The following is a 10,437-nucleotide window of genomic DNA, read 5'->3' as shown; positions in this document are numbered from 1 at the left end:
TTTACCAATTACCACAAAATTAACCTAAAATACTACTAAATTACTAATTGACAGTGGCGGAAATTAGAATCTTTACCTAATTACCCAAGACCAAGAGTCCAAGAAAGAACTCACACAGGCGCATAGCGGCACACGGCACAGTCGCAACTCGCAAGTCGCAGCGTCGGCAGGCAGCGATGAAGAAGAAGAGAAGAAAAAAGTGGCCTGCACTACTGAGTGAAGACCGAACTGAAGTCTCGCAAGTCGCAACTCGCACAACAGTACAGCACAGTCGCAACTCTTTCCGTGAATCCGTCGTTCGTTTTCGTTCAATGAATCAATCGTTCCCGACTTCCCAACGTTCGTTCAAGTCTTCAAGAGGGGCCTCTTACATCATGAGGTTGGGGGCCCAATTACACCTAATTAAAAAATACAAGTAAATTTTTTTTTGGGCTTTTCTATTTAGTTTTTGTTGGGGGCCCAGGACCCTAACCATATACAAGTGCATCCGCCCCTGTATGTTACGGAAAGAGGGGAGTGAGTAAAAATAGAAATATTTTTGGAATTTGACTTTTCTAGAAAACAATTAATCTTTATTTAATAAATAACAATAATTATTCCAAAATTAATGACCTAGGTTGTATTTTACAGATCTCACAAATGATTAAACATCTGAATACATATGTGTGTATGTATACCATGAACATCATCAATACAACTTTTTCTGGAAATATGGGAGTCCATTAAAAAACGTTTATGACACAAAATTCAATATAAATAAAAAAAATAAATCAAAATCCAATACAAATCAATGCCTAGAGCTCGTTTGTTTATCGAAACCTTAGAAAAAAAATCGAAGAACTATGGTTGCTTATCGGAATAGAAAATTTAAATCGAAACTCCATTGATTGAAACCCTATTTGGCTTGCAATCCAATTACATGTTTGCTCTCCATTGCTTTTATTACATTTTTTGTCTTTATGACTAAAATGACCAAAATGCCCTCTTAATTAACCTAAAAACTCTAACGTAGTTACTGACAGGGACTCAATGCGTTATAAATTACAAACCACAGGGTTGTAATTCATAATTATTTCAAAAAAGGGACTTGATACGTTATAAGTAAGGTTCTAAATGACGTGAGGTGTGGCGTGGTGACAAAATCAAGCTTCAAGCCTTACAAGTTATGACGAGACCATGACGTTTTTCAAGGCGTGTCCTAAGGCGGCATATATAATACACACACACACACACACACACTTGTGTATGCTAGTGTTTTAAATAATACTATAGAACAAATTAAGGGGCCGTTTACCGAATGCTTACCCGGATAAGTGCTTACCAAGTCACATTACCTTATCGGATGAGTATGATAAGAACCAAGAATCTTACCGGTAAGAGCGAGACAAGAATCAAGAGTTTTACCTGATAAGTGAGGGTGACGATTCTTACCACAGTAAGCATTTACCGGGTAAATTGTTGCATATGATGTCGTGTTGATAGACTAAAATCTTACCCGATAAGTTAATGATAGTGTTAAATTTTACCCATAAACGCTTATCGGGTAAGTGTTTGGTAAACGGCCCCTAAGTCATGTAAAGGAACAAAACTAAAAATATACTATTGATACCAAATATATAGAGATTTATAAAAATGATATCAAGAGTGCAAAATTGGGATTATATCTCTTGAATATCTACTCCCTACTTTATTCACGTTTTAAAGAATTCATGTTCGACTCTCTATGTACGAGAATGGGAACAAGTATTTACCTATTTAAGGTTTTAGTTTTTAAGTTCCCTTTTTTGTATATTTAAGTCATAAATCTCGTACATAATTATTTTTTTATCCCTCAAGTTATATATTAAAAATAAGCTCACGTCTTACAAAACAAAGCATCGTAACACGCCGTAACACGTCATAACGCTTTACAATGCAATTGAGCCTTAGAGTGGAGTCATAGATGTTAACGTGGCGGCAAACACAAGCCTTGACGCCATAAAACGACATAACAATTTATTTAAACCATGGTTATAGCATATAAATCACAAGAACGAAACATTTCATTTACTCTTTCTGATATCGTAATAAAGATAAAAATACGAAGATCATAGAGATAAAGATATATTTTTGAATTGTAACTCAAATTAAAATATAGTAAAAAAAACATAAACTTAACGGAGGGTAGTGGCGGACCTACTAAGAGAGTAGGGGTGCACGGGACTTCGCTCAATTGTCCCGTTGTAATGGAATTTTTTTACTGGATATGACTATGAAAGGTGTTCTTGTATTTTTTTTTAAATTTAAACATAAAACAGAAGTGCTGAGGTAGGTTTTTTTTTTTTTTTTTTTAAAGAGGGAATGGAACACCTTTTCACTTTATATATTTCAGTTACTAAAAAATAAAAACGAATATGCAACTAAAAGTATTGAACTTAAGACCTCAACTGTAAAATGATAAATACTTACCAATCAGTTAATCTTATTTTTTGAATTATAGTTGTCTTCACCTTACTTTTTTTTTTCCTGTTTCTGTTCTTCCAATTTATCCATTATTCTTAAAGTTGTTTTTGTCATATTTTAATGACGACAAATATTCAATATCTGAAATAAATGAAAAAAAATAAAACAAAATTAATCAAATTCAATATTTAATACTTTGTACGAGTGTTTATTTTTAAAAATCTTGAAAATCGGTTATTATTTATATAAGAAATTGATAAAATTATATTTTGCGGTTGCATCTACTCTCCATCACGGAATCAACGATAAAACCAAAAAAAAGTCCCCTAAGAATTTGGTCCAAAACATGTCAGGCATAAGACATAGTCTTGCATTTGACTCAAAAGTCAAAGTTTATTCCATTTGCATAAATGTAGCGTATCAAATCGACACAATTGAATTTTTTCCTAGTCAAACCGTGTTGACTTTTCCTAGGTTAAAATACGACTTTACAGGCCTTGGATTGACATTAGAGGTGGACACTTGAGTCCACGACAAATGAATTATATATCATACGAGTTTTAATAAAAACTATGATCTATGAATTGCATTTTTAACATTACGAAAGTTTCATGATAACCATGTTAGTATAAGCATTAACGAGCATGTATTAACTACAAGGTGGTGTCTGATTGGTTTGAGCTTGGCTCCAAATGTCAAAAGTACCAGGACGTCTCAGGTTCAAATCCAAGGAGGAATAAAAATCTCTTTGTGGCCACAGAGGTTCAAATGCGGTGACTTCGGGCTATATGCAAAGCAGGTGGTCGCTCTAGGGTTAATCGGCTCACGTAGCGGGTTGGATATTCAAGTTAATCAAAAACAAAAACGAGCATGTACAATACTGGTGTTTGAACTCGTTTATGTGAAGAATTAAACATCCGCAAACCGTGAAGTTACTACCAAGAATCCCCCCATTAGGATTGTAACATGTGGCGAAAATATTCCACTTTGGTAAATTGTTTGTGTTTCAATCATATATATGGTTGCACAAGTCGTTGTTGTATTTTCCATCAACGGTTTACCATTAGTGTCATTCACCAACATCTACTTATCAACCACTGTTTTAGAATGAAAACTAGATACATTTAAAGACTTACGTAAAAACATATACATAGCAACTAAAGTTGCGAAATGATTTCGACAAAACATACGCAAATTCCTTGTTGGTTTATTTAATTCCCTCATGTGGACCTTTCTAATGTTGATCTCCCCCTCTTTCATTTAGTTTAATAACAGCAAGTTCTTCCTGGAAATATTCTCCAGCATAAACGGCCGGGTACTTATCAGCAAGAGGCGATTGTGAAAAATGCCCCAGAGGCTTCATCACAGCATCAGATGCTACAACTGAAAACAACTACGACCAAAACAAACAACAAACCAAGTGAGATTTATTTTGAGTGGGATATATTGGGCTTGAAGTACGCTTTGATTTCAAACAGAGCAAGTTTAAAAGGTTTCACAAGTGAGATTTATTTTGCTATAAATGCGATGATATTGAAGTAAAAAAAATGCAATTGGTTTGATGCAGTGCTACTCACTGTTGAGGATACTCTCCAAAGGCTTCGCTTTTCTTCTTGTGCTACTTTAATTGCTTCGATTGTTTTTTTAGTTACCACAACTTCATGCAAACCAGCCATACAGTCTCCGGCAGTCACCCATTCTAACTGCAAATCAAAAACAATATATATCCCACATGAAACCAAGTTTCAACATTAGCTTGTAAGACTCAAGATTATAACCATAAACCATAAAGTTAGATCAACAAGATGCAAACTACAATGCTAGTAAGGAGACAAGAACTTTTTGCATAATAAGAACTAATGAACATTTTGGTTAGATTCATGCAAACCAGCCACACTGTCCTTTTTAGGCCAACTTTCTCTCTTTCACACAYTTTYYCCAAACTCGGGGTCATCAYAGAAACAGCTMMTCTACYTTTTGARTAGAGRTCAAGTCAACGTACATAATACCCGAAGGCGSATACTSTCAGACCCCACCTTCGGGTARGRTATATATACTAAGCTCGTTTGATTTGGTTATTCTTTGTTTAGTGTAAAGAAAGTGACTAAAAGCTAGACAAATCATATCAAATCCACCGCAYGTTAGATTTGGAATCARTGTTCGRCCTATGTAGTGGTAACTRGTTAAGCTAAAGTAACATGATCATTTTGAGTTTGTTTACAACATCWTGAACCAAGAKAATGTAATTAGATTTATTACCTGCTTTCCWGTCTGAAYAAGYAGACACCCTTCTGGAACCTTCACTTCTACTTTCTTCCCATTCCTTAGCCAAATGTATAGACCAGGGAATTTACTTCTGTAATGAATTGTTAGAAAGTTAAGGTCATAATGATATCCTGCAAAAATTGCACCCTCTTTGCCATGACTCCCAAGGTCACCCCCTGTTGGAGAAAGAAGATGTGGACCCTGCAAGTCACAAATCTCTGGTTTAATTTTGCAGTGAAATATTGACCAACAGTTTATTTAATTTGTCATCAAAAGATCAACTTCTTGGGATCACATATATTATGAAAGAACTACCAGAGATAAAAAGAAGCACACTAGTGCTGTTGGGATTTTACTAAGGGAATTGATCCCACATAGGAAGGAGAGGGAAAATTGGAGAGGTTTATAAGGCTAATTCCATAAGCCTTGTCAAACTTGAACCAAGACCYATGTATCAAGCTTGGTGCTTGGTATATACATTAATGGTCAAAGATAGGGCCTTGGGCCTTGGGGGTCTCGGGTCTCTTCACCGACAGTGGCMGAACCGTTGTTACAAACARCCATAACTGTTTCGTAAACGGTTTTCGAACAACGGCCCATAACTGCCGTGGACTGTATATATAGTCTTCGTCTTCCCTCCAATTTTTTAAAAGATAGCATCATAACTTTCAGAATTGCTTCATTCCTTCCCGGTTTTCTCCACCATATACGATCCATGAACACATAGGAATCTCGCCAGATTCACGTTCTCGTGCAAGAACGCGAATTAGATAGTTGTATCCTCTAAACGGACGCTCGGACTRYGCACGAGTAGGGGCGAAATTYTGTTTAAGGACACTGCAGAAGCAGGCCTCTATCTGTTCATCTTCGACTGTCGATTCCAAGTATGTTATCTTACTTTACATGATATGTATTTGCTATATGAACATGATTATATATATACACGTTTTTTCTTTTGGTGTATGTAAACATTCACTCTAGTATATGATAACTCCGGTATTATAACAAAGGTTCTAACAATCTTAAACAGAATTTTGTGATGGATCCTACATCCACATGATAAAGAACCACGTCGAGAAACCGGAAAAATTCAAAGGGACGGATTTTAGATGCTGGCAACAGAAGATGTTGTTTTATTTAACAACTCTTCACGTCGGAGCCCCGTAATCCACCCGTGAGTCTTGGACAAAATGTTCCTACTGCCGCTCAAATGAAACAATTTGAGAAAGCAGTGGAAACTTGGAAGAGCAACGAATATAATTGTAGAAATTATATTTTAAACGCTCTTGATGATTCCCTATATGATATCTATTCAACTTTCAACACTGCAAGAGAGATATGGGAATCATTAGAGCGTAAGTATAAAACCAAAGTTGCTTGTTCCAAACGTTTTGTGGTAGGAAAATTCCTACACTACAAAATGATTGACACTAAATCAATCGTCAAACAAGTTGAGGAACTCCAAGTCATCACTCACGAATTGGAAGTGGAAGGTATGGGCATCAACTCTAACTTTTTGGTAGGGTCTATAATTGAGAAGTTACCTCCGTCATGGAAGAACTTCAAATTATACCTGAAACATTTAACTGATGATATGAGCTTTGAACAACCTGTCCTCAAACTCCGAGTTGAGGAGGATAACAGGTTGTCTGAAAACGCCGATGCTAGTTACTTTGAGCCAAATGCAAATATGATGGCTGTAAGTAACTCTAAGGGGAAGTTTCAGAAATTTAAGGGCAAAGGCTTTGCCCCAAAACCATCATTTAAAAACTCTCTTGCCCCACAGAAAAAGAACTTCAAAAAACCGCACATCCTAAGTTGTTGGGTGTGTGGTAAGCCCGGTCATAGGGCAAAAGATTGTAGACACAAGAGAGATCATGGTGGTAGTGGTGGAAATGGTGGCGGAGGTGCTGGACCGTCTCACCAAGCCAACATGGCTGATTCTGAAACTCAATTCATCGGCATGGTGGAAGCAAATTTGGTGACTAACACTATCGATTGGTGGCTTGATACCGGAGCCACTAGACACATCTGTAATACCAAAGGCTCATTTGCTACATACCAAAAGGTTAGTGATGAAGAACCGATGTCTATGGGGAATGCGACGACGGCAAAGGTAGAAGGCAAAGGAAAAGTGATTCTGAAGCTCACTTCCGGAAAAGACCTCGTTCTTACAAACGTGCTACATGTACCTGACATTAGGAAGAATTTAATTTCTGGTCCTATGTTAAGTMATAAGGGATTCAAGATTRTGTTTGAATYCGATAARTTTGTAATTACTAAARGGGGTMTGTATGTTGGTAAGGGTTACCTCTCCGAGGGACTCTTCAAAATGAACACTGTACATAATGACAATGTAAATAGCAATAAAACAACGAGCACTGGCTCGACTTCTATGTACATGATTGAGTCATCTACCTTATGGCATTCTCGACTTGGGCATGTCAATTTTCGTTGTTTACAAAGAATGACAAAACTTGGCATGTTACCATCTTGTTCTATGAACAAAAAGACTAAGTGTGAAATATGCTTAGAATCTAAGTTCACTAGTCATCCACATAAATCCGTTGAGAAAAATAATGAAGTACTTGGTCTAATACATAGTGACTTGTGCGACTACAAAGCAACTCCAACACGTGGAGGGAAAAACTATTACATATCTTTCATTGATAATTGCAGTAAGTTTTGTTATGTGTATTTAATCAATACCAAAGATGAGGCTCTCAATATGTTTAAAACATACAAGGCCGAAGTTGAGAATCAACTCGACAAACGGATAAAAATCTTAAGATCCGATAGAGGAGGAGAGTATGAGTCAAATGACTTTGCTGAATTTTGCTCCTCTCATGGTATTGTGCATCAAACGACGGCCCCATATACTCCTCAACAAAACGGAGTAGCCGAAAGGAAGAATCGAACATTGAAGAACATGATCAATTCAATGTTGATAACCTCAGGGGCACCACATAGCTTATGGAGCGAGGCATGCCTAACTGCAAACATGATATTAAATAGAATCCCTCACAAAAACAGTAATAAATGTCCTTATGAATTATGGAAAGGAAGATTGCCCACCTTCAAAAGAATGAAAGTGTGGGGTTGTTTGGCCAAGGTTCAAGTCCCTTTGCCTAAACGAACAAAACTTGGACCGAAAACCATAGATTGTATATATCTTGGTCCCGCCAAGAATAATGCAGCCTATAGGTTCCTTGTATATAAGTCTTACGTTGATGATGTCAACGTCAATACCATCATAGAATCTGCAGAAGCATAATTCTTTGAAGATATATTTCCTTATAGGGATAAAGAGAGACAATTCTCCGATCCAAGGAAAAGAGCTTGTGAGGAAACAAGTCATGATAGCTTAGACCAAAGTGATCAATACATTCATGATGAAACTTCTAAGGCTCAACAAGAGTTAGAACCTAGAAGAAGTAAACGAGGAAGAATCGCCAAAAACCTTGGTCCCGATTTTATGACCTTCAATGTTGAAGGTGAACCTCAATCCTACAAAGCTGCCATGGAGTCATTAGAGGCACCTTATTGGAAAGAGGCAATTAATAGTGAGATAGATTCAATCATTCAAAATAATACTTGGAAATTGGTTGATCTACCTCCGGGACACAAACCTATTGGCCATAAATGGATATTTAAAAGAAAACTTAGACCCGATGGTACCATAGAAAAGTACAAGGCTAGGCTTGTAGCTAAGGGGTATCATCAAAAAGAGGGCCAAGACTTCTTTGACACTTATTCGCCAGTTACAAGAATCACGTCCATAAGGACTTTAATAGCTATTGCAACAATTCACAATTTGGAAATTCACCAAATGGATGTGAAAACTGCTTTCTTAAATGGCGAATTAGATGAAGAGATCTATATGCAACAACCTGAAGGATTTGTTGTTAAAGACCAAGAACACAAGGTATGCAAATTGGTGAAGTCCCTCTATGGACTTAAGCAATCACCAAAGCAATGGCATGAAAAGTTTGACAACACCTTGTTATCAAACAACTTCCAAATCAATGAATGTGATAAATGTGTATATGTTAAACAATGCAAAAATGCTTATGTTATTATATGTTTATATGTCGATGATATGCTTATCATGGGAACCAACTTGGATATTATCAACCAAACCAAGAAGATGCTACATTCCTCATTCGATATGAAAGATATGGGAATAGCTGATGTTATCCTTGGTATTAGAATTCAAAGAAATTCTAATGGTTACATATTGTCTCAATCACATTACATTGAGAAAGTTCTCCGAAAGTTCGGACACTATGACGATAGACCGGTGGTCACTCCATTTGATCCATCCAGTCAATTAAAAAAATCAAGGAGATAGTGTGTCCCAACTGCAATATACTCAAGTGCTTGGCAGCTTGATGTATATTATGAATTGTATTAGACCCAATCTAGCATACTCAGTGAGTAGACTTAGTCGCTATTCACACAATCCAGGTAAAGATCATTGGTTTGCACTAGTGAGAGTGCTCTGATATCTCAAACACACCATGAATTATGGGTTGAACTATACAAAATATCCTCCTGTTCTGGAAGGTTATTGTGACGCCAATTGGATTTCCAACAGTTCAGAAAGTAAGTCCACAAGTGGATATGTCTTTACACTTGGTGGAGCAGCAATATCATGGAAATCATCAAAACAAACGGTAAATACACGCTCAACAAAGGAAGCAGAATTTGTGGCTTTAGACAAAGCAGCGGAAGAAGCTGAATGGCTTAGAAGCTTCCTAGAAGGTATACCATTGTGGCCGAAGCCTGTCAACGCTATTTGTATACATTGTGACAGTATGGCCGCTCTAACAAGAGCAAAGAATCAGATATACAATGGTAAATCAAGACATATAAGGCGTCATCACAACACTATACGTGATTTGCTAAAGAATGGAATCATATCCATTGATTATGTAAAGTCAAAGGAAAACATAGCCGATCCTTTGACGAAAGGGCTAAATAGAGAGCAAGTCATATACACATCGAGGGGAATGGGCTTAAAGCCAATTCAATGAGTTATAAACCGGCAGAAACCTAACCTAGCAGCATTGGAGATCCCATGGTCTAGGTTCAATAGGCCAACTAGTTGGGGAAAACTCAAGACGCAATCTAACACACAGGTATGCTCATTCCTATGATATTTTTGTGTGTTTCCGTTGACGATTAAGGGTTGAATAGTACTTCTTAATAATGCTAATAGCTTTGACAGTGGGACAATACGGAATGTTCTTGATTAGCATTACCTATGTGAGATTGATGTTTGGTCGCATCTATGAGGACCGAGATGGCTACGTTCTCTAAGAATCTCATGAAGAAAGGATACGTTCATGATCGAAATGAACACAACCGTAAGAGTTACACTATGTGATAGATATGATGTATGTGATACTTGTTGTCTAGATTTACTAAACAAAGTGGTTAGTTCAAGACATTGTTCACTACCCACAAAGTGGATCCAATTTGTACTCACTATGAAAGGTTCAAGTCCAAATGACACCTTTTCAAATGTATGTCATATCTTACTTCATGGAATAGAACAATATGTCCTTTGTATTACTTATTTTCTATTCAAATGTGGGGTATTATTAGTGTTTGAATAGAAAATGTGGGGTATTGTTGGGATTTTACTAAGGGAATTGATCCCACATAGGAAGGAGAGGGAAAATTGGAGAGGTTTATAAGGCTAATTCCATAAGCCTTGTCAAACTT

The 10,437-nt window shown here is 36.8% G+C and overlaps 1 protein-coding gene across 1 annotated transcript; it reads right to left on the bottom strand.

Moving 5' to 3' along the window:
- Positions 1-3,676: 3,676 nt before the first annotated feature.
- LOC112520041 lies at positions 3,677-5,307 on the bottom strand. The gene is made up of 4 exons (XM_025128345.1): positions 5,242-5,307; positions 4,702-4,908; positions 4,020-4,145; positions 3,677-3,835 (listed from the first exon to the last, which is right to left on the bottom strand). The coding sequence occupies exons 1-4, from the start codon at positions 5,305-5,307 to the stop codon at positions 3,677-3,679; spliced, it is 558 nt and encodes a 185-aa protein (XP_024984113.1).
- Positions 5,308-10,437: the final 5,130 nt, after the last annotated feature.

Source organism: Cynara cardunculus, assembly GCF_001531365.2.
Source record: "Cynara cardunculus var. scolymus isolate 2C chromosome LG 10, CcrdV1, whole genome shotgun sequence".
Classification (NCBI taxonomy): Eukaryota; Viridiplantae; Streptophyta; class Magnoliopsida; order Asterales; family Asteraceae; genus Cynara; species Cynara cardunculus.
Note: the sequence above shows the minus strand (reverse complement) of the source record. Positions and strands in the feature narration are given on the sequence as shown.